We start from the raw sequence: 26,049 nt of genomic DNA, 5'->3' as shown, positions 1-26,049 counted from the left end.
ATTAGGAACACCTTCCTAATATTGAGTTTCACCCCCTTTTGCCCTCAGAACAGCCTCAATTCGTCAGGGCATGGACTCTACAAGGTGTTGAAAACGTTCCATGGGGATGTTGGCCCACGTTGACTCCAATGCTTCTCACACAGTTGTCAAGTTATGTGGTAGTGGATCTCAACTCCAAATAGCTCGTTCCATCCCATCCCACAGATGCTCAGTTGGATTGAGATCTGATGACAGGCCACTACAGTCGGATGGATTCACTGTCATGTTTGTGGAACTATTCCTGGACAATCCTAGCCTTGTGACATAGGACATTATCCTGCTGAAGATATCTATTCGCAGATGGATACACTGGTGCCATGAAGGGATGCACCTGATTGGCAATGATGTTCAGATATCCTGTGGCATTCAAACGTTGCCCCACTTTTATCAAGGGTCCAATGTGTGCCATGAAAACACACCCCACACCATCACACCACCACCAGCCTGCAATGTTGACACACGGCATGATGGATGCATGTACTCATGTGGTTTTCTCCATACCCGAGTCCTCCCATCAACGTGAACCAGCAGGTAACCGGGATTCATCAGACCAGGCAATGTTTTTCCAATCCTCCAGTGTCAGTGTTTTAGTTCCTTAGCCCACTGCTACTGCAGGTTCTTATTTGTTTCTGAAAGAAGTGGAACTCTGTCCGGTCGTCGGCTGCCATACCCCATTCGAATCAAGGTATGACGAGTAGTGCATTCTTTTGTGGATCTTTCGGCACCAATGTTGTACTGGACTGTCACTTGAATAATTGTAACCCGTCTGTTGCTCTGCACAATTCATGTCAGCCTCCTTTGGCTTCCTTCATCGACGAGCTGTTTCCATCCACTGGCCTGCCGTTTGGCTGGATGTCCTTTGGATGATGGATCATTCCTGATACACACGGGAAACTGTTGAGCATGAAAAACCAAGCCGCGTTGCAGTTCTTGACACACTCAAACCGATGCGCCTGGCACCTACAACCATACCATGTTCAAAAGCACTTAAATCTTTTGTCTTGCCCATTCACCCTCTGAATGGCACACAACCACAATCCATGCTTCAATCGTCTCAAGACTTAAAAATAATTCATTAACCTGTCTCTTTACATTCATCTACACTGATTGAAGTGGATTTAACAAGTGCAATCAATAAGGGATCATATCTTTCACCTGGATTCACCTGATCAGTCTATTTCATGGAAAGAGCAGGTGTTCCTAATGTTTTGTCCACTGAGTGTATATCACATGAAAGACAGTATGTTTACCTCCACCACCGAAGGTGAAGGAGGTTATGTTTTCACCCCCTTTATGTCTGTTTGTCTGTCTGTTTGTCTGTTTGTCTGTGTGTGCAGGATATCTCAAAAAGTTATGGACGGATCCAGATGAAATTTGGTGGACAGGTTCGGTGTGTGACAAGGACAAACTGATTAGATTTTGACGAAGATCTGGATCAGGATCAGACTACTGGAATTTTTAAAGTGATTCTTCACCATTGAGAGATTGGGCCAAAAACGATATATAGCACGATATCTCAAAAATTAAGGACGGATTCAGATGAAACTTGGTGGACAGGTTGTGTGTGTGACAAGAAAGAATTGATTTGATTTTGGTGAAGATCCGAATGCGGATCTGGATACGAGGATTATTTAATTTTTAAATTGATTCTTCACCATTGAGAGATCGGGCCAAAAACGATATTGTATTGTATTGCATAATATTCCAAAAATGTGTTGGGGCCGATATGTTCTCGTGGATCAGGCATGACGTGGTGGAGGTATGCACTCTACAGAGTGCCCTTCTAGTTTTATATGGATTACAAAAATATTCGTAAACAATGGACACATATTCACAGTACAAAACATTTGAAACATTAATCCCAGTATCCTGAGCCACGGATCAAAATGGAAAAGTTAAAAAAGCTAGCCCAGGCCAATTGTGGCATGTAATCTGGGCCAAATTAAAGGCAGAGCAAATATGACAGCTGCCCAGGGCACCCAGGTTATCCATCCCCCCTTGGGTCTGTTGCGGGACAGCGGGGTCGGGTGAGAAGACCACGAGGTGGGGGAAGCTACGTCGATTCCCACCAGACTCCCCGGAATTAAAGGCCGTCACTCACGGATAATTCCGTGACGCGGCGGGTCGCTTAACCGACCGTGAACGCCAATAACTCAACCGCGTAACCTAGGGTCCTCCAACCTATGGAATCGGGTTACCTAATTAACCATGCGGTTTAACTACCAGGGAACCACGCCCTCGGAACGCCTTGTCCGAACCGGATCACTCTACCGGATCGGATCACCTTTCCGGATCGGATGCAGCCGAGCGACACTGCCAAGGACGTACCAGCTAGAAGGAACGGACCGTTGGGAATAAAAACCCAGCTAAACCTGGATTTGAAACATGCTGGACCAATGAGGGAAAAGACAAAGGCGAGCTGGGAACATTTGTGCAACAATTATTTATTTACAGCAGGCAAGGAAAAGCATGTGGCACAACAAAGGTTTATTGGGGATGTAACTCAGGGAAAGAGGAAAGAGGTGTGGGGGGGGGGGGTGCGGCAATTATACAAGCAACTTACTAAAGCAGACACAGTTGCGACTTGACGTGAGATTATTCACAGTAACAATAATAAAAGATCTTCTCCAGGCTTACTGAACAGACAGGCGCCAGCACACTCAGACACGCACACAGAAAAAGAAACCCCAATGAGAGAAAGGGACTTTTGCAGCCAGGGAGGGGGTTGAGGTTATAGTTTTCGGTACCTGGGTGTTTCAGGGGGAGGGATGCTTCGTGGTGCGGCACCTGACAATAGCCGTGTTGTTCTGGTCACAGCCGCACGTGTGGAGATCGTGTTCCGAACAGGAGGAGCTTGAGTGGAGAAGGGAAGAGTCCAGAGGGCGAGGGTGGAGCAGTAGGCTGGACCAGGCAGGAAGCGGTTTGTCAACGTCGTGTGGGCATAGACAAGGAACAGGAGGCACAGCGTGAAACACACACACACGCTCACTCACATAACAACCCTCACGGAGGACTTCTCCGTATTTTATAGAGGCCGGAGCTCTGGGGAGGGGCCATGCCAAAACCCAACGTCATCGCCCGAGTCGGCGTTCCGACTGGCTCCGACCCCCCCACGTGGTCCGCCATCCTGGGCCAGGCTTTGGTCAGATGCGGGTATAGCCCGCCCACCTGGGTGCAAAAGCGTACGTGACTCGCCGCACATGTCTGGCCTCGGGTGTGGAAGCTCAAAGCCCAGTCTACTCCAGAGTGCACGTTGCGATTTTGCCTCAGAAGTGATCGTTGGGGAGGGTACCGTGGGCTGTTATGCTGTGGTAAGCGAGACGAGGGGCAAGCGAGGCAGATTTACCTCAGGAGTGAAAAGAGGAAGAGTGGGAAATGGAATGGAGGGGAAAATGATTTAATAAACCTAACTAATATCACATCGCAACGCACGCCCTTGTTCTCCCACTACACAAAAGGAAGGGGTCGATCTGCACGTATATTAATGGCATAACTGACTCGGGACAACTATCTGTTGTATGCACGCGGTTCCGAGAACCGCAACAGCATTAACGTTAAAAATAAATTAGATGAAAATAAAACAACTAGAACGGGCACTCATAGAGCGCATACCTTCGCCGCCACTACTTATTTTGTTCTTGGTATGAGTGTGGGGAACTGGTTTCATATGAATGGTCTTATGACACAAACCACATATCTATAATGTCATGACCCCCCCCCGACTTTTGGGGGCTACGGACTAAACAACAATCAACTCACGTCGTTTTGGCGAGTCTTCACTCGCAAGCTCGGTGAATACAACGTTTCAACAAGAGAAGGTAATCTCGTTTGATGCTGGTTTCATGCAAATCGAATAAGAATTGACTGAGTTATGCCGAAAACCGCATATTTTTCAATGGCGTGACCCCCCCCCTACATTTTACCCCAACCGGTGACATGTGTTATGACGTCATTGTGTCACAAGATTGGGCATTAAATTCTGAACATTTTGGTGCTGGGTTCATGTAAAGCGGACAAGAATTGACCGCGTTATGACAAAAACCGCATATTTTTCAAGGTCGTGACCCCCCTGACCTTTGACCCCTAACCGGGAACAAGAGTATGGGCATCATTGTGTCATATTGCATATCACAAGATGAGGCGTTGAATGCTGAACATTTTGGCGTTAGTTGCATGCAAATTGAATAAAAATTGACCGTGTTATCGTAAAAAGACGATTTTGACCTTTTCGTGACCTTGACCTTGACCTTTGACCCGAACGATCCCAAAATCTAATCGAATGCTTCCTGGCTAATAACCAATCATCCCACCAAATTTCATGCAATTATGTTTAATACTTTTTGAGTTATACGAATCACAAGATTACAAATAAATAAATAAATACACGCCGACCAAAACATAACCTTTCGCAGAATGCGAAGGTAAAAAGTCAGACCGCGGGGTATGTTCCATTACAAATTAGCTTGCTATCACTTGCCAAGCAAGCTAGGGTGCTTGCTTGAGTGCTTAAACTACTTGGCGAGCACTCCACATGATTGTTACCTCCAGCGTCAAAGGTGGACGGAGGTTGTGTTTTCACCCCTGTCTGTTTATCTGTCTGGGAGCAGGACATCTCAAAAGGTTGTGGATGTATTCGGATGAAACTTGGTGGACAGGTTCGGTGTGTGTGTGACAAGGATGAATTGATTAGATTTTGGTTTGGATCCTCATCTGGATCCGGATACGAGAATTTTGTAATTTTAAAAGTGATTTTTCACCATTGAGAGAAAGGGCCAAGCATGATATTGTTACGGGCCGGGGGTCGGATGAGAAGAACACCAGGGGGGGAAGCTATCTCGGGTTCCCACCAGACTCCCTGGAATTGCAGGCCGTCACACACAGATAATTCCGTGACGCGGCGGGTCGCCAACCGACCGTGAACACCAATAACTCAACCGCGTGACCTAGGGTCCGCCCGTCTATGGGTTAATCGGGTTACCTAATTAATCACTTGACCTAATTACCGGGGGACATGCCCTCGGTACGCCTTGTCCGAAACGGATCAGATCAACCGAGCGACACTGCCAAGGACGTACCAGCTAAAAGGAACGGATCATTGGGAATAAAGTCCTGGCTAAGTTAGGATACGGACCATGCTGGATCAATGAAAGAACAAACCAAAACCAGCTGGGAACATTTCCACAAAGGATTTATTCATAGGCAGTTGAGGAAAGATATGTGGAGCAGTGAATATAGCTTTTATTGTTGTCTATAGCAGGAATAGGAAGAAATGAGAGAGGTGCGATAATAAACAAGCAACTTACAAAAGTAGACACAGAGCAGAGTTATCCCGAAATAATTATTGTACAATCTTACCTTAAGTGAGGACAGATGCCAGGACACACACACACACACACCCTGATGAAGAGGAGTTACTGAAGAGGAAAAGGAGAGGAGATGAGGCTAACGGTCTCTCAATACCTTGCACGAATGCCCGACCGCACCACCAGTACATTTTGGGTTTGGGAGGATGCTCTGCTGGGCGATACCTCCCTGATGGCTAGCACGTCGTCTCTTGCTTCGTGGCACTTCGTGCAGCTAGCGTCGGTCCAGAGAATGAGACACGACCATCAGGCATGAAGGGAGAGAATTGGTGGAGCCAGAAGCCAATGGGTGGAGAGAGGCGGAGTCCAAAGCAAGTGGGCGGAGAAGGGTGGTGAGGTGGTGAAGAAGGGCGGAGCCAGCAAGCGAATGGGTAGGTTGTCGATCCCAAGCCAGACAGAACGAGCTGACAGGAACGACGAGCAGGAATGAAGAGCAGGAACGACACACAGGAACGATGGGCAGGAACGACGAGCAGAAATGACGACCAGGAATGACACACAGGAACGATGAGCAGGAACAACAGGCAGAAACGACGAGCAGGAATGACAGCTAGCGGCTCCACGACCCGTCCTTTTGTAGATCCCGTGGTGTGGGTGGGTGTGATGACCCGAAGTGATGTGTCGTCATCCAAATCGGGCACTCTGATTGGGTCCAGCCCAGCACACCGGCTGGCCGCCATGACCGGAAGCGGCTCCACTTTACTTCCGGCCAGATGGTTCCAAGCTGCGGAATCGTCTCACTTCGAGCACCGTGACACAAATCGCCCTGCACCGAACCCTGTGATATGAATCGCCTTGCACTGAACCCCGTGCCGTGCCCCGGCGACCCGTGGTTGGCGCTGGTCAATGTGCCTGCTCCGTGGTGCGCCATGCAGCCCGAGCGATCCGGCCGCACAGCATGCCTCTGCCTGGTAGCAGCTGCATGAGGATATGTGCGTCCGCGGGAGACATTTGTGGCCATCGTGATGAGCGAAGACCGACGGTAAGATGTTATTGTAACCCCATGTGCAGACCCGAACAAAGATGTGTGTTATTGGTGCCCCGTTCTGTACGATGATAAAGTATCATGGGCTGCACGCGAATCCCCTAATGTACACGTGGTCAGCGCGCAGGTCCACCCGTCGAGCATGCCCTGTACAGTGCGCGTGGATCCGCCATTGTACAGGTGGTCAGCGCACGGGTCCGCCCACCATCGAGCATGCCCCGTACAATGTACACTGTATGTTGTTAGCATTTGGTGTGTTGGTCCTATGTGGTCCCAGTCCTATGCCTCTGATCGCCTGAACAGTAGGTGGGGGGGGTCATCGCTGCTACGTGCTCCGTGCGGCGCTGGTGTTTATTGTTGGCTTCTACTGCTGCCCTTGGTCTTCTGTGAGGACGCACTCTTACGCGAAGGGCACGGCTGTGGTTTTTACAGATGGGTCCCGAGTGTAGTACCTACCGGCTCACGCGAGGACCTCTTGCTTGGACTTACCTCAGGAATCGAGAAAAAGGCAGAGTCGGAATGAAGTTTAGAGGTTTAATCAGACCTAGCTATGAGATTTACACAATGCACTGTCCTGTTCGACCCACTAGACAAGAAGGAAGGGACTATCTGAACGGAGGTTCATGAAATAACTGACTGGGAACCACTGTATGTTGGCTGCTACTGGTGTTGGAGGGATGTGGTTTCCAGAACCGCAACAATATATAGCACGACATCTCAAAAAGTTGTGGACGAGTTATTACAAAACTTGGTGGTTTGAGTTGGTTAGTTGACAAGAACAAGCCAATAATATTTTGGTTCAGGTCCGGATCCAGATGCAGCTTTTCAGTGGGATACAAAATCAAACAAAGTGTAAATTGTTCAACTTGGCGGAGATATGCACTCCACTGAGCGCTGTTCTATTTGGTAATGGAACACACTCCAGAGGTGTGTTCAGTTACCAAGTAGCTCGCTCCTGCTTGCCAAGCCAGCCGTACCTTATCAACAGTTTTGAATGGAGTGCTTTTAGCCACTTGGCTACGACTCTTCAAGACACTTGGTAACTGAACACAGCCCTGGTTTACATCGGGGATGTGTTTCTGAAAAGTATAATAAATAATGAAAGGGCAAAAATCAAAGCAATTTTTCTCATCGTAATTAATGCAATAAGGGAGGGCGAGTTGCGCTCCTCACATCGTCACTTCAGACATAATAGGATATTTATATTTGAAGTTGGTATTACGTCGTCGTCTTCCTTTTTCTTTAACGAATGAAGAGAGGTGTATAAACTATATTGGACAATGTTAACCTCCTAAAGTCATTTCCACAGCAATATACATCACCGCTTACCCGTAGATGGTCCCAAAGATGGAGTCGACTTGATGAGCTTGCATCTAATTGGATGGTTCCATCGGGATCCCTTTGGTAACATCGCTTTCTGTAGCCTCCATAACTTTCCGTGGCTATTGTTTCAACCATTGTCACCTTGAAGAATGAGCATGAGAGAAGACAAAAGGACAAAAAGAAAAAGCAGATGTAAACATTGAGGAAATAGAAGAGTGCACAAATTCCTTCACTTGTGCTCATGAACAATATTGCCATTAGATTTCTAACATAACCTTGGAGAAAAACTCCTACGATTTGTCATACATGATCGAAAACTGCCAAGAAACTCATTCATCTCATGGTAAACTTTTGTTTTGTAAGAGAGAACATTGTTTCGACGCAAGAATGACGTCAAAATGAATTCAGAGAAAAGAGGTGACACACCTTTGATACTAAATCTGACAACAGCTCTCAATAAATTAGTGGCATGGTGTGTGGCAGCAGAGATAGAATCACAGCACATGACGAACAAAATAAAGGTGTTACCAGCAGGCAAACTGACAGTCATCATCCAAAAGAGTTCCTCAAAACAGGAAATCAAGAAACAAAGGAAATCCTGCAAGCAGATTCTTTAAGGTGCTCAAAATCATCCCGCAGAAAGAGGTCCGTGAATCCGAACTCGTGACGAGCAATTGTCATGTTCAGACAAGGAGCATTCTCTGAAGGTCATCACGGTGGAGGGGAGAGAATAACCACTGCACAACGTTGCTATCTCTTGATGAAAGCCCGGTAGAACCGGTCGACATCGGGTCCGATGTTGACAAAAAGACCTATTTGGATGTCACCGGTGTGTTTTTGCATTCGAAAAGTTCAGCAGACTTTGGAAAAGTGGTATTTACCCAACATCGATTCACATCTCCTTTACTGTCGAGTAGCATATGTGAGCAGAGGCTCGCCTGGGTATTTGATGAAGACCAGGACACCGTTGATGACCGTAAATCAATGGGTGCAGGCTTTCAGACCGTACCATACTTCAGGCAGAAACAGGTGTGGATATGTAATCAACGAAGGACGTATGTATAAAAGGACAAGATACGATGGTGGTGGTTTGACTACGGTTTGAAGTATCTTTTATTGTGGTGACAGTCTGCGGAGCCTTCTGGCAGGACGATCACTTGGGCCATTCGTTTCCTGGCATTGTTGGTTCTTTGTTTTGAATGGTTGACCGCGTCAGATGCCACCTCGCGTTGACCTATGTCCACCACCGTTTCCTTGCAGATCAAATCTAGCAGACTTTAAATTAATTAGATCTCACCATTACTTATTGACATTCATTTAGGACTTAAAGTTACAAAATCCAATTCGCATTCAGGTGGTTTGGGAATTTCGACAGGTTTGATGTGTAGCGCTGTTGCCACTTCACAGCACAAAGGTCCTAATTTAATGGAGAAGGTGATGGAAGCCAAATGCATGGACATGGTTTCTGAAAGGAGGTTGTGGAGGTAGAGCAAGATTACTTTTGATCCATCTAACCTGGCTGGATTCAATTCCACAATTGACTAGAAAACCGTTGGATTCGTGATTCACAGGTAGGTTGGGCACCTGCATCACAAAGGGAACCTGCACCCTGAACAAATCACCTGCCTAATATCACCTTTATTCAAACGGCAGGACTGGTCAGCCGGTTCGTGAAAGACTTCAGCCAAAAACTTTTCCCGGCCGATCCTAAATGGTGGGAATAATGAATTGGTGTCGTTCCCACAATAACAACTGGAGATGGGACAACTTAATGGAATAAAACGATCTGCACATTCAACAATCGATCATCGATGTCTTCTGCATCCTTCCCCAAGAAACGAGGGAAGGATGAAGAACACGTGTTTACGATGAGCTCGAAATGAGGAGACGATCAAACGAAGAAAAGAAAAGAAAAGAATCTCGGCCGGTTTCAAAATCCCGTCGCCACGTACCAGGAAACGAATTCCGAATTTGAGACGCACTTTTTATTCCCCGACTCGTCGGTTTTAGTTTTTCCCCGTTAATTACCACAATTAAATACATTTCCCTGTTTAACATTATTTATTAAAACAAATAAATAAATACACACAAAGGATGCTTTCAAGACGAGTGCGGTTAAAAAAAAAAAATTCACCACCTAACGTTTTGCGCCGTTTGCACCGCTTTTAACCCGAAGAAGAACGTACAATTTTTGGGAAATCATATGGATTGGATACAGGAGGGAAAAACTCAAAAGTATATAAAAAAAAAGTAATATGGAATAGGCAAAGCCGAGAAGCGAACGTGGACTTCTTCTTACTTTACCTATAACTTGTTGACAACTGTATACGCAATTTCCGGTTTCTTCGGCCTGGATTCGGATCATTCGGATGATCATTTAATCACGATTAAAAATTATTTTTTGATGATGCAGGAGATATCTTTATTAAAATCAGTGGAGGAAATATACACCATGTCTGATATTATTTGGGTCTTTCATGTCTCCGACGATGCCTTTATCTCCCAGCATGCATCATTCCCCATGACAAACACCGGAAGCAAAAAAAACCCGGAAGCAAAAGGGTCACAGCTAACGACACAGATTCCAAATTGCCAGGGTATTGTGTTGTTGTTTCATATTGTCTCATGTGCACGCGTTAAGTATGAAGCTCACTGCGTTCGCCATTATATTTAAGAAGCGAATGTAAGAAGAGTTCTATGTTCCCTTCTCGGCTTTGCCTATTCCATATTAGCAAACGACACCGATTTGAAATTGCCAGGGTATTGTGTTGTTGTTGTTTTTGTTTCCTATTCTCTCATGTGCACGCATTGAGTAAAAAAAAAAACCAGAAGGAAAAAAACCAGAAGCAAAAAAAAAAAAAACCGGAAGCAAAAGGGTCATAGCCAACGACACGGATTCCAAATTGCCAGGGTATCGTGTTGTTTTTGTTTCCTATTCTCTCATGTGCACGCGTTAAGTATGAAGCTCACTACGTTCGCTATTAAATGGAAAAGTCATGGATAAGTATAAAATCATGTTTTCACTAAAAAGTCTGATTAGGTTTTAAAATTTATTTATTTTTATTATTTTATTCCTATTTTTTAAATGAAACATCTGATTGATTTCTCGTTTGTTAGCTTTTTGAAGAAAAAAAAAGTTCAAAAGTAATAATTTGTGGGAGTTCGAAGGTACAGGAGTTCTTGAAAAGTGCTACTCTTTGTAGAACTGTGAAAAAGTTGAAATTTTTGCTGACCACTTACATAGACATAATTGGAGTGTTAACCCCACCCTGGACCCTCAGAATTATGGTTTGTTTGTTTTACCACCTAAAACCTTCCCGAGTGCAACCATCAGTTTTCAACTCTTTCTATCCAGCGGTTAATAGGCCATCAGCCGTAAGCTGTATCATGCAGTTTCGTTCCACTCATCGGGGGGTAGTAGACAAAACCTTGATAATATGATAGTATATATCCAGATACATACGTATGCAAAAGTCCTCCACTCAAATAGCTGCAGTTATTGTGTATTTTCATCTTGAAAATCGATGCATTCCCCGCGTGCTCGCATTCGAACTCAGATCACGTGTGGGCCACGTGACGCCTCGACAGCCAATAGATCGGCTGACATCGTATGCAAATTACGTCAGACTGTCATGTGACCAGCTAAGTTGTCCAAGATGGCAGCTTCCTGCAGGGAAGAAATCACCAGCAGCTGATCGGCGATTTATCGGTAATTTTTGATGAATATGGCCAGTGAGGACGCTCCCCAGTGTATTATTCACCAGGACAATGTAGCGAACGAAGAAGTCAAACGTTTTACGTCTGCAAGATGAGATAAATGGAGAGAAAGTGTCAACAAATGGCTCGTCTGAGACAGTCACGAACGACGTGTAGCCGAGAGTGCAGGAGTGTATATTGAGTGTGAAGAAATCCCGAGTCATCTGGGCTATCACGGCACTTGGTACCGTCGCTTCATCGATGCAAAAAGAATACGTGGGGCTGAGAAACGTTGTTGACAAACCATGCATGATGACTCTGCGATTGTTGATGATTGCATGTCTGAATCATCGCCAAAAAAAACTGCGCTCTGCATCGAACATTGCTGGACATGTTGAGAGTTCACGGCGACACGTCCTTCCTGATGTCTGCCTCATTTGCAACAGAGCAGATAAATACTGCAGGGTTCAAAGAAAGAGAGTGTTGGATAGACTATGCCAGGCTGAAACAGAATCAGCAGGTATGTAAACATTGTCGGCCTCGTGTTGATTAAATCTTCAGTCTCCCCAGGCCCTTTACTCCATCCCATGTCTTGTTTTTACTTCTCATGTCTCTTTACTATCTGCTCTGTCATCACCTCTCTGATTCCCAAAAATGCATTAAAATCAAAAGCAAAAGTGTGTTTTGCCCATCGGTGACAAATCAACAATTTTTCTTTCAGGAAAACTGATCGAAGTGGCAAAGTTGAAGAATGATACTGTTGGGAAGAATATCTTGCTCCACACTCAGGGTCGAGACTGTGTGGAAATTGAGGCTGGATACCACCATGAATGCTTCAACAGCTACACTCGAGCTTGGATAAACCCTGATGCAAATTGACCTTTGTCATCCAAGTGATGCCAAGATAGGAAAATAGATACTATTGCGTCTGGTCAGCTCAGAGAATTCCTCGCCTCCCACCTTGTGATGACGGATAATTCTTGATGACAGATAATTATGTATATATATCTGGCTTGATCTTGCAAATAAAGTTATATTCACTTCTGATTCACAATGCAACGGAACTGCAGTACACAACCTTTGGCTAGCAACTTACCTGCAACTCCCACGAAAAGCCAAAATTAGGTTGCCCCGCTTTCCCTATTGTAGTAGTCTGGGGGCTGATGCAGTGACGGGTAAGGAGGCTGGGTCCCCACCTCGTGAGGTCTGGAAGGTCCTCAACACTAGAGCCAAACTACATGGGTGTAAAATATATAAATATAATTGAATCAACTCTCTGCGACACACAATACCGCCTGACACCTCGTTACATCGACTCAACCCTGCGGAGCTGGCCCAAGGCCACCCTGACGATGGCGAGGGTTGCTCTTCCCAGACGAAGACGCCACATGACTAGAGATGCGGCAAAGTCAATCCTCGCACTGACTGGGTGTGCCTCAAGTGTCGATCAGCACCAGTTCAACTGCCCAGTTGTCTGCTCTGCCGGCCGTATGCAAGTAATGTCCGGCCGTGGCTGACCGGCTATATACAGTGGGGAGAACAAGTATTTGATACACTGCCGATTTTGTAGGTTTTCCCACTTACAAAGCACGTAGAGGTTTGTAATTTTTATCATAGGTATACTTCAACTGTGAAAGATGGAATCTAAAACAAAAATCCTGAAAATCACATTGTATCATTTTAAAATAATTAATTTGCATTTTATTGCATGAAATAAGTATACGATACATCAGAAAAACAGAACTTAATATTTGGTACAGAAACCTTTGTTTGCAATTACAGAGATCAGATGTTTCCTATAGTTCTTAACCAGGTTTGCACAGACTTTTTCCTAACCCTAACCGCCTTTTTCCATCGACGTTTGATACCCCGTTCAGCAGCTCTATGGATGCTAACTGGCTCTTTTTCATATCGGGTTTGAACATTGAGGTGATAATTGTCGTTGACGTTTTATGAGCGCTTCACGTTTTCGCTCGGTAATTCTGACAAATGGCTGCTTTTTGCCGTTCGTACAGCACCACAGGCATGGCATTTTAGGCCAGGAGTGATCGCAGGACAGGCAGGTTGTCACGGCAACGATTCGCAAATGGGGCGGGGTGAATTTGGCTGGAGTCTGTGCCTGCCCAGACGGGCCGCTTATAAAAAAAAAGAGGACGAGAGGTCCGTTCTTGGCGGGTCAGTTGACCACCAGTCAGTTGGCGATAGCTGGTTGCGGTTCTGACAGCTTTGAGAGTCAGTTGGGCGTCATTGAGTTGGTGACAGCCTCAGCACTTCACAGCTCCGAACAGCTGTCCATCTGTTGTGGCTCCTGGCGGTGGGTGACGCTCAGGCCGTTGGTGCTTGTTCTGCTCGGGGCCTGCTCTTGGCATGCCGTCGATTGGCGTTCAAGCCTGGTTGCGAGTGGGTGCACAGCAAGGCTGGGCGCTGTCAACGGACAAGGCATGCTCACTCATTTCAGGCCATTTTTGTTTGACGTACAACTTTTGTTTGGTGAGCGAGACTATTTCTCTTCCCCTCTGAATGATCTGCTGGGTACTCTTGTCTGTTTAATTGTTAAGGCAGAGAGATAAGCATCTGGCCTTTGTCCCTTTTTCTCTCAGTGCCTGATTGATTATTTATTTGCTTACAATTATTTTGATTGATTTTTAATTATTTTCCTTATTTATAAATTTCTTTGTTGACTTTCCAACCTGTCTGTGCTTGTCCTTTCCTTCCAATGATCCAGCATTGTCCAAACCGAGATAGACTGGGAGGTAATTACCACACGAATTGACCTGGAAAAGTCGGCACGCACCAGCGGTTAAACGCTAGGCCGCCCTAATTAAGATCTAATCAAGTTAAGATTGGTGCCTTGCCAAGGGCGCGCTCCCTGTTCGGGAAACCACATTACCTCTTGTTAAACGGCATAATTAGATGGTGGACACTAGAATTCGTGGTTAACAGAGTGGTGTTCATGGTTCTAAAGCAACCCACCATACCATAAAGTTAATTGTGAGCGATGGCCCCAGGTCCGGCTCTTCCGAGGACAAATGGGGATGAAACCGCCTCATCATATACTCGGTAACCTTGGCCGTAACTGTATATGTATATGTATATGTATATGTATATGTATATGTATATGTATATGTATATGTATATGTATATGTATATGTATATGTATATGTATATGTATATGTATATGTATATGTATATGTATATATATGTATATGTATGTATATATATATATATATATATATATATATATATATATATATATATATATATATATATATATATATATATATATATATATATATATATATATATATATATATATATATATATACATATATATATATATATATATATATATATATATATATATATATATATATATATATATATATATATATATATATATATATATATATATATATATATATATATATATATATATATATATATATATATATATATATATATATATATATATATATGTATATATATATATATGTATATATATATATATATATATATATATATATATATATATATATATATATATATATATATGTATATATATATATATATATATATATATATATATATATATATATATATATATATATATATATATATATATATATATATATATATATATATATATATATATATATATATATATATATATATGTATATATATATATATATATATATATATATATGTATATATATATATATATATATATATATATATATATATATATATATGTATATATATATATATATATATATATATATATATATATATATGTATATATATATATATATATATATATATATATATATATATATATATATATATATATATATATATATATATATATATATATATATATATATATATATATATATATATATATATATATATATATATATATATATATATATATATATATATATATATATATATATATATATATATATATATATATATATATATATATATATATATATATATATATATATATATATATATATATATATATATATATATATATATATATATATATATATATATATATATATATATATATATATATATATATATATATATATATATATATATATATATATATATATATATATATATGTATATATATATGTATATATATATATATATATATATATATATATGTATATATATATATATATATATATGTATATATATATATATATATATATATATATATATATATATATATATATATATATATATATATATATATATATATATATATATATATATATATATATATATATATATATATATATATATATATATATATATATATATATATATATATATATATATATATATATATATATATATATATATATATATATATATATATATATATATATATATATATATATATATATATAAATATATATATATATATATATATATATATATATATATATATATATATATATATATATATATATATATATATATATATATATATATATATATATATATATATATATATATATATATATATATATTGTTACGGTTCTCAGAGAACAGTTGAATGCATACAACAGTTGAAAACAGAAAAATGCATACAAACGTACAGTTGTCCCGAAGTTAGTTATTCCATTAAGTATATGTGTAGATAGATCCCTACCCTGTGTTTAGTGGGAAGACACTGGGGTGCATTGTGATGTTTTTTTTAGATAGATTAATAAATCTTTATATCCCCTCCATCACTATCCACTATCCACCTGTGTCTCCAGAGCCTCGTTTTTCCGAGGCAGAATCTTCACGTCCGCAGTTCCTTTTCGGCTTCCCCAAACGTTCCAATTCAATCTTGGCTGTACCGCCGTCCACCTTCCTCAAACACGCGTGGAGTGGACGGGCTTTCCCAGCCTGGCCGAAATCCCGCCCAGAAAGGGCGGACGGTGACATCAGCTTTGCCAAGGCCCCTCCCCGCCCAGGGAGATCTCTAAATTAAGACACCATCTCAGGGTAGAGTGAGAGAGTTCGGTGGGTTCGTTGGCTGGTTGCAAAGAAAGAAGGAAGGTCGCTAGTTGAGTTCTTTGGAGTTGTGGAGTTCTGTGGTGGAGTTTTGAGTTCAGCCGTTGAGTTGGTCCCCTGGTTGTTGGTTGAAGGAAGGTCGTGATCACGGAGTGCCTGCCCACATCTCGCCTCAGCGGCCCGTCTGTTGTGCTGGTCCGAGTACACCCGACCTTGACCAGGTCTCTTGTTGGGTCATGTCTGCTGCCCCGTTCTACCTTGGACTCCGCGCTCTCCACCCGGGCTCTTTCGCAGACATGGTCTCCACACGTGTGGCTGTGGGCCGAACTGCACGACCTCTGTTGGGTGCCGCACCACGGAGCACCCCCTTCTCTTGGAACGTTCAGGTACCTAAAGAACTGCGACCTCAGCTCCCTCCCTGGCTGTAAAAGTCCTTTGCCATTCAACTAGGGTTAATTTTGTCCGAGTGTGTGGTGCCTGTCCATGAAGTAAAAACTGTACAAGTTATTTGATCATTGTAAATCTTGCCTGTATTATTCTCACGACAAGTCTGCTCCGTGTCCTCTTTTGTAAGTTGCTGTAAAATTGTCGCACCACATCTCTCTCTTCTGTCCCCTGCATAACACACCAATAAACCTGTTCCTGTACCACATGAAGTTCCTCGCTTAGTGTAAATAAATTATTGTAGAAATGTTCCCAGTTCGTTTTTGTCCTTTCCTTCATTGGTCCAGCATGGTTTGGATCTAAGCTTAGCCGGGTCTTTATCCCTGATAATCTGTTCATTCTCACCGGTACGTTCTTGGCAGTTCCGCTCGGCTGCATCCGATCCAGAGTTGGTCGTTGGTACTCTACCATAGTTGGTAGAGTGATCCGGTTCGGGAAAGGCGTACCGAGGGCGTGCTTCCCTGGTAGTCGAAACCGCGTGGTTATTTAGGTAAACTGATTACACCTGGCAGAAAGACCCTACGCTACGCGGTTGAGGTATTGTCATCCACTGTCGGTTCAGCGACCCGCCGCATCACGGAATTATCCGCGAGTGACGGCCTACAATTCCAGGAGTCTGGTGGGAGATGACGTAACTTCCCCTACTTAGTGGTCGTTCTCGCCACCGGACCCCGGCCCGCAACAATATTAAATATGTGTATAATTTTTGGCCCCATCTCTCAATGGTGAAGAATCACTTTTAAAACTTATAGTAGTCGGATCCTGATCCAGATATTCACCAAAACCTAATCAGTTTGTCCTTGTTACACACCCAATCTGTCCACAAAATTTCATCCGGATCCGTCCACAACTTTTTGAGATATCCTGCACACAAACAAATAAAGACAGAGAGGGGTGAAAACATAACCTCCTTCACCTTCAGTGGCAGAGGTAATAAGAGAGAGGGTAAGATTGTGGGAGTAATGAGGAAAAGAAGGGAAAAATAATGTTGGCAGAAGATTGGAGCAAAACAGACGCATTCTGGGAGCATGGAGTAAATCACACCATATTTGCATATGCTGTACGTTATAAATAAATGGCTCGCTTGACTAATCTGAGAATAACATACGACAATCATTAAAAGCACGATAACACGAAAGAGCATCACACACCGAACTGTGCTCACACACCTGGAAGATGAGAACGTGGTTACCAATAAAAAAATCACAGTTGTTCTCGAAAATCAGCTCATGCTTTTGAGCATGTAAATCACAATAAAAACCAAGCAACAGTTAAAAAAAATGAAATAAATGAACAAAACGTTCTTAAATGTATTCACAATAGAACACCGTGTACATCAGAATATAACAAGAGTAACAACCTTCAGTTATCGATCCAAACAAGATGTTCCCTCCAGGTCTTCAAGACAGCTCGTTTACAATTTCAGATCATCCCCAATCTAAAACCATGATCTTTTCTACCCCATTAACCCCACCCCCTCTTTCCCCAATCACCATCCCAATCCTCCCTCCCATGAGTTCCCTTCTATATCTATCTTGTCCACCCCATGCATCCTCTCCTGCCTCTCATTCCTCCCCACAACCATTGTTTATCCAAGTTTTTTTTGTATACCTTGGTCGAGGCTCGTATGAGAGCTAACACACAACTCACAGCAAGGAGGCATGAGACAAGAGGGGCGGGAGTGGAAGGGACAAAACAGTGGGGAACAGACACATTAGGTGAACTGTGGAAGGGAGAGGGATGGGGATGGGACGGGGAACATGGTGATTTTCCTCTATCTTGGCCTTTGGTTCTGCTGTTGGTGTCCCCCTCCTCTCTGCTGTTCATTTTATCCTGTTGCATCCTGATCCAGTCAGTGTACTAGTACTAGCTCTTCCACGAGCCTCGACTATGGATACAAAAAAAATAAATGAAGGAAATCAGCAGACATGGGAGAAAGTGTCAAGGTTAGAAAAAACAAACCACATCTACCATTGAGGTGTGGGTAAATGGACTCTTGATAAAAAACTCTTGATCTCCAAAAGCACAATTGTCCAAATCATATACAGTACTCACTTAGCAATCTGCATCGCATTCATTTTCAGTAATTAGATCACCATCATATTATCCTTAAATCCGTACAATTTATCCGCGTCTATCAATATCTATCCATACCTCCCCATGTCGTAAGGAGCACAAGGTGAAACATAGCCATGTACACTTTGCCTGGGTAATAAATATACATGAAAGCTTATATTGTATTATTGTCTTTCGTGTTTCGCTATTAACCACACTTGGTGGTGTAATGGTTAGTTAGTGTACCTGCTCTGAGTGTGGGAGGTCGGTGGTTCAAACCCTGGCCACAGATGGTGGTTCAAACCCCTGCTGACTCATACCAAAGACTTTATTTTAAAAAAATAAAAATTATGTGTTGCTTCATTGGTGGACACTCAGCATTAATATATATTTTTTTTAAATAGAAAAACAAAGGATAGAGCATGGACAACAATGCTGGGAAGGTAATGGCAAACCACCCAGTATAACCCTTGCCAAGAAACTGCTTCAGCAGCACAGACGATCTGCAACAGAGTATGGCCCAGGTTTTAGGTTTAGTTATTGCCAAGATTTCAAATTTTCACTTCATATTTAAACACAAACTATTTAAGATGCCAACTGATCAAAATTAACATTGAAGATTGCTTCTCTTTTTACTACAAACACAGCCAGAAACTACAACAGTCGAGGGAAAAGCACCGAGTTAAAACATTGCTCAACTCAAACATTTATGAGCCATGAACCGAATGCTATTGTAGCAAAGCTCAACTGGCCGAGCTTCTGTGTTGTAATCTGCTGATGTTTAAATCCCTATCCTGCTGTGATGGCGATGATGAACCACCCAATGCATTTCCTTCCCCAGGAAGATGTTTTGGCAAAACTATCCTCCCTCGAGGCTGTACATGGACATTGTGTGGAAGATAACTCATGGCTGCCTGCTGGTGTGCATAATGCCCTGCCCAAATGGTGGTAAAGGTCAAAACATTGAGAACACTCATAAAAAGCTCTACTATTATAAAGCTGACCAACCAAATTCATTCATTTAATTATCCAGTGCGAATCCCACAAGTGTTGGCACTACCCCAACATTAATCCTTGAGGAATCAAAAGAAAATCTCTCTGCCATTAAGTGCACTTCCATTAAAAAAAAAATTAAAAAAAAATAGAGAAACAAGAAGAAGCATCAGAGGCAATGAAGAGAGAAAAAGCTAATTAAATTTGCTTATAAGCTTTAATCTAAATGCTGTCCAAGGATGTGAAGATTACATGTGAGTGAAACTAGTTGTTCTTAAAGTGGATATTTTAACTTTCAGAGATGTCCCATTTCCCATAATCTTTGGCCATTGCTTGATGCATATTCGCATTCTGCGGTCACAGATTTCCAGTCGATACAGATATGGATTAAAAACCTCTTTTTACATGGTGAACCCTTGACTATACCCACATCGCTAATGCGTTTGTTGCCTCACTGTGTTTTCAATTGTAGATCAGGTGACTGAAAAACATTTCTAAAACTCGTACAAGGGTCAGATAAGCAATTGCTAACTAAAATAAGTACAGCACATTATTCATAAAAATTCAAATTTGCTAATGACTGCTAAATTTGATTACAAAAATTATAATTAGTCACTCTAAGTACCCCCATATTAGCGAGTACAAGGCAGTAATATCCCTGAAAACAAATGCAAACCGTGCAATAAATCCAACGTTACTGGGAGGATAAGTGAGAATATGAAGCAAGTGGGTAGGAATTAAAGGGAGAGGAGTTAAGGAGGAAGGACAATAACTGAATGGAGGTAAGTTCATTGTTGCGATGGTAATACTCAATTTCATAAGCAACTACTGCTACCGTCATTTCCATTTGAACAAATGCGTTGTGACATTGTACAGTGGCAAAAACTACGACTCTGTGCCGAAACTGCAGTAATACTGAATATGTACACCGGTTAAACCCGCATGTTATTCTTCGGTCGACATCGCGAAGCGTGGAGTCGATTATATGGAAGGGTTGTGGTTGATATGTTCCCTAAGACGTGCTGCGCTGCACCAAAAGTGGAGTGAGTGAATGTGGATCCATTGCATAGCTTGAATCAACGTGTGTATTCAGGTGTCTCTGACATGTTGTCGATTGAGCAAATGCCCTCCCGCAGACAATGCACTTGTAAGGTCGCTCCCCTGTGTGAGTTCGCACGTGCTTGTTCAGATTGCCCTTGTGGTCCGAGCTATAGGGACACTGGTTGCATTTGTGCCTGCGGTGACTGATTTTCACAGGATGTTTGTCCACATGTAAGTGCAGAGCCGTCTCGGTCAGAAACTGACGATTGCAGATGGTGCACTGGTGCATCCTTACACCGTTCTTCTTTTTTCCTACAAACCGAACAGACACAAACTCCTGAAAACATCTCCAAAGTGCTACAAGTGAACAGAAATGAAATGCTGAGCTAACAGATGTGGACACATTATGCCACAAGGAGGCATCAATTTAGTCAGTTTGGCATTCACATCTGAGCACTTAGTTCATGCTGCTGGGATCCCAGATTAAAATCCCATAAACAGTACTGCATACAAATTTATCCAAAAGCCAAAGGACATGCTGGGTGCAATTTAGCAATTGTCGTGTCATATCATTGAGCAGCTACAATGACAACTGAGAACTACCAAAACCCACAATGAAGCATTAAACGAGAATGAAATAAATGGCGCACCATCACAAATTCCCATGCCTCCCACGTAAAGCAAATTTGAAAGATGGCATAAAGTTCTATCAGGATTGACCTGATATCAGATTTTGAGTTAAATATTGTTGTGGTTGACGAAATTCACAAACCACCATTCAGGTCCCTTAGGTGAGATATCTCGGTAAGTATATGTGTAGTTAGGCCCAAACCCGTTGTCTAGAGGGAATAAATGTCATTCATGAGGGCTGCGACTCTTCAGGATAGCCGTTTTTCTTTTACTATCTTTATTTTGGACCAGCCGCCATTATAACCACCAACCACAACGCGGCCATCACAACAACAACCATCAACCACAACGCCGCTTCACCACAACCGCCACGACCTTTACAGTCACAACTCGCCACCATCGCATCACCGTCATCTCGTGCCACTCGTGGGCACCGATGCTGGACTCGTGTAGGGCGCGCACCGAGCAGCGTGTTCAAAAGCATCGCGGACTTTCTGAAGAAAAACGGATCAAAAACGACTCACGCCCACTTTTGTTCCGTCCAATCGGTGAGCGAGGGGCGATTTGGCCCCGCCTCCAGGGCGTTGGAGGGCGGTCGCTATATGCAAATACATGGATCAAAAAGCATTCACGCCCACTTTTCCTCGGGCCAATGGGGAGCCAGCAAGAGAGGTGAAAGGTCGGAGGCAGAGGGTCAAAGATGAAAGAGCGAAGCCACGGGGCTTATAAAAACGACTGCGTTCGTCAGAAGAGTTGAGTTGAAGTTGGCAGTTCGCAGTTGGGAGTTCGCGGAGCCAGGACGAGTCAAGAGAGGAGACGGAGAGGGCGATCGGACGAAGCTGTGGAGAGGCGGCGGCGGCGAAGGCGGTTGAGGGGGTGCTCGCGTCGGATTCGGGGAACTGCGGAGGGAGAGGCCGGCGGCGCGACCGAGGTCGTGGTGGAGACGCTCGTCGCGGGACCCGGGACGTCGCGGGACCCGCCCAACTGAACCTAGAGCCCGAAATGGGTGCGGCAGCGGCCGCGGTGTATGACACCTCCCCTCCCCCTCTCCACCAAAACCCTTCCCCAACCCCTGCCGAAACGGCTCACTCAAGCGCACCCGACATGGCCCAGCTATGCGCCATGCTGGCGGAAATGACAGCGAAGATAAATGCGAACATGAACGAAAAGATGGATGCGAATACACAGCAAATAAACGGAATGGAAGCAAACATGAAGGAGGAAATGAAAAAGCTGCGGGGTGAGACGCAGAACATGGGCCGATGCCTGCAGGCGGGCATGAAGGCCGTGACCGGGGAGATAAGAATGGCGACTCCACGTGTAGGAGCGAATGAGCTGGGAGGGGGTGCAACGGTGACCGAAAGGGAAAAATTAAATGGGGAGACCAAAACGTGCGAGACGAGACACGAGGTGACGACAACGGAAATAATAGTTGAGACAAGGGAGGTAAAGGGTGAAGAGGTGACTGAGTTGGCAGAGACACGGGAGATGGGAATGATAGAGGGAAGACTGCACGATGAAGACGGGGTAAGTGACGCACACACACACACGGAGGTAGTGGAGGATAATGGGGGTGAGCTCGCGGAGCGTGTAGGGGCCCGGTGCGAGCAGCGGGATAGCCTCCTCCAGGAACGAGGGGAGGGAGTATGCCCCCTTGAGACGAGTCACGACCAGGTGAGTTCGGTCGTGCTTTGCGAGGTCGAGGGGAGGAGTGCTGTGGACAGGTGCACGGAAAGCTTGGGGGGTATAGAGGCCCCGGAGACCCTTGTGGGGACACAAATCCCCAGTGTAGTTGTCCCTGTGTGTGTGGTGCGAGGTGTGAGTGCGTCCCCGTGTGTGGAAGCGACCCCGTGTGTGAGTGGTGTGGTGGCGATGGTGCCAGGGTACGTGCTTCCCAGCACGCCATGTGTGGATGAGGCACCGTGTGTGAGTGTCGCCGTGTGTGTGGATGAGGCACCGCGGGTGAGTGCCCCCGCGTGTGTGAGTGAGGCACGGTGTATGAGTGAGGCACGGTGTGTGGATGAGGAACCGCGGGTGAGTGCCCCTGCGTGTGTGAGTGAGGCACGGTGTGTGGATGAGGCACCGCGGGTGAGTGCCCCCGCGTGTGTGAGTGGTGTGGTTTGTGTAAGGGAAATGCCACGTGTGAGTGGTATGGTTTATGCAAGGGAGACCGTGTGTGTGAGAGAGCGGTATGTGAGGGAGATGTCGGTTAGCATGCGGGAGCACGCAGCCGCGTCTCCCGGTGTGAATGTAATGGAATGGAGTGTGAGCGTCGTAACACGCGGGAGTGCGTGTGTGGAATGGCAACGACGGCGACATGTGAGGAAAGAAAGCCGAGTAGCGGCTGTAGTTGTTTCGGGGACCGTGCCGGGTTCACCCAGCAGTGAGCACGAGGTCCGTGCTGTGCAACGCACGAGACCCCCACGTGCTCGCTTGCGAGAGTGAAGTCCCGGTCCGGAAACGCACGCGGTGGATTTGCCGATCCCGCGGACGGACAAAGTTTAGGCAGGATTTCGGATTTGGACCGGACGGGTTCTCCACGCGATCGTGTGTGTTAAGCTCCAACGGGCAAAGCACATGTGTTCGCGTGGGCAACCCCTCGAGACGTGGGGCTTGTGTTTTTTTTTTATGCGCACGGTGACGCCATGGCTGCACGTGGGGTTGGAATCCGGCAGGAGGGGTATCCCTGCCGGATGGTACCGTCCAAGGAGGGACGAGGTACACGTGCAGCGGCATGACGTCACGGGCAGGTGCAAAGTGCGCGAGTTGCCGCGCTGGTGCTGCGCAGGTAAAAAATAAAAAAAAATAAAAAATAAAAATAAAAAAAAAAAGGAAAAGCAAGCCTCACTTTCGGGTGCACAGGATTCCTGGGCAAGGGGTGGAAGACCCCCTTGACCCAGGGCACAGGATGGAAACTAGTTAGGGGGAAGGGTTAGCTTAGCTAGACTGACTTCATGGGGCAGGGGTAAGTCCTCATGGAGTCCGTGGAATGGATTAGTTAGAGGGATTGTAGCCAGATTTAGGTTGGGAAATAAAATGATTATTTGGAGACCGTGACAGACTTGTGAATGTGTAGCGGGGACGTAGTTTAGCTACGTAGTGTTAAATGGAACGTGCTATAGTATAAGGGACGACGTGGGAGCACGAGTTAGTTAGGGGATGTAGTTAGGAGGATGGCAGGGTTCAGCGGGGTGTGCGTTGAAGAGTTGTGGGTTGTGAGGCGAGAGCATGTGCTTGGTGAGTGAGTGAGGCCAGCGGGTCTGTGTGTGTGGAGCGAATGGGGAATGCATGGTGCGATGAGTGATTGGGGGGAGGAGTGACTCCCGCCCAAGGGACCCCGGGGTCAGTGTAGAGTGAGTTAGGGGGTTAGTCAAATTAACAAAAATGGAGGTCGTTTTGTTGTTGGTGGGAGTGTAGGCTCGAAACCCGTTTGGAGGGGTGCAGGAGCCCTGTTGACGGGTTGGGAGCGTTGCTGCGAAAGGTGAGTATCGCTGAGTGGGTACCCCGGGCACCAGGCTAGTCGGCCGTGGTAGGCCAAGGGCCCATGGGGGGCCGGGATAGCGTAGTGGGCACGGGTGCGCCTGCTTGGTGCGGGGGCCCGGGGCGCCATTAGCCGCGTGGGCAGTGTTGTGGGCACGGGTGACCCTCGGAAAGGGGCCCGGGGAGCCAGCCTGCCACGTGTGCGTTTCAGGGGAGGTGCCATGGGGGGCACTCCCCGGTGTTAGGGAGATGGTCGGCTCGGAGGCAGTGTAGTGCCCGGGGGTGCCATCGTCGGAGAATCGGCAGAGGGTCGTGCCTGCCAAAGGGAGCCACGTGTCCCAGCCATGAGACCGTGTGAGGGCACGGAGAGAAAATTGGGGGGGCGAGGCCCGAAATTGTGAGGACACCAACACAGGCGACGGGAATCTGGGTTGTTAGAACCAATAGTTTAAGCGAGAGGCGCTTGTTGAAAGCCCCGGGGTAGTTTAACAGTTAAATGGATAGGGTAGATTAGGAAGTGTACCCCTCCGCACCATCCATCCCCTCGCTCTCGTTGTGGGCCACTCGACCCACTTTGGTTATAGATCGCTGAAGTCTGGGGAGGCCATCCTGAGGCTTCGTGGGGCCTCGACACAGGACGTTAGCTCTCCCTTATTCCCCTCCGGGAAGGGAACGTAGGGGTGGGGAGTAGGCTAGGTGACAGGATAGGTTAGCCGAACAAGGACAGTAAAGGGGGTTAGGGGACGATTTATAGTGGGGAAGTAAAATAAAAAAATAAGTTGGGGCTAAATTGGGGTTTGACAAATTAAGGGAGTGGGTATGTACAGTGACAGGCAAAGGCGATAGGTTGGGAGGGAGACAGGTAGGTAGGTCCGAGCCCGCCTTCCAAGTGGCCAGCACCACCGCACTCCCTCCACCAACCTCCACTGAACGGCAAAGGCTGGCCAGCTTCATCTGCTGGCTGCGTTGCTGCAAGGCAA

At 44.7% G+C, this 26,049-nt stretch overlaps 2 protein-coding genes across 11 annotated transcripts in view; both read right to left on the bottom strand.

Annotated features, from left to right (window-relative positions):
- RUSF1 (RUS family member 1) overlaps positions 1-18,194 on the bottom strand; it is an 80,877-nt gene extending 62,683 nt beyond the window's left edge. The window contains exons 1-3 of one of the 6 annotated variants that reach the window (XM_085887848.1): positions 9,663-9,790; positions 7,717-7,851; positions 7,365-7,466 (exon numbers count right to left, since the gene is read on the bottom strand). In XM_085887848.1, the coding sequence (XP_085743974.1) occupies positions 7,365-7,466; positions 7,717-7,845 (231 nt within the window). In that variant the 5' untranslated portion in view covers positions 7,846-7,851; positions 9,663-9,790. Of the gene's footprint in view, positions 1-7,364; positions 7,467-7,716; positions 7,852-8,016; positions 8,059-9,346; positions 9,623-9,662; positions 9,791-17,681 lie in introns of those variants that run through there. The other 5 variants (XM_085887849.1, XM_085887847.1, XM_085887846.1 and 2 more) reach the window with 5 other exon arrangements.
- Positions 18,195-20,116: 1,922 nt separating this feature from the next.
- LOC147022897 (uncharacterized) overlaps positions 20,117-26,049 on the bottom strand; it is a 44,168-nt gene continuing 38,235 nt past the window's right edge. For all 5 annotated transcript variants that reach the window (XM_085887852.1, XM_085887856.1, XM_085887853.1 and 2 more), the window contains one exon: positions 20,117-21,271. In XM_085887852.1, coding sequence (XP_085743978.1) covers positions 20,931-21,271 — 341 coding nt within the window. In that variant the 3' untranslated portion in view covers positions 20,117-20,930. The remainder of the gene's footprint in view (positions 21,272-26,049) is intronic.

Source organism: Eptatretus burgeri, chromosome 7, assembly GCF_056783735.1.
Source record: "Eptatretus burgeri isolate ZD-2024b chromosome 7, Ebu_testis_v1, whole genome shotgun sequence".
In the NCBI taxonomy this organism is placed as follows: Eukaryota; Metazoa; Chordata; class Myxini; order Myxiniformes; family Myxinidae; genus Eptatretus; species Eptatretus burgeri.
This window is presented reverse-complemented; position numbering and strand designations above follow the sequence as displayed.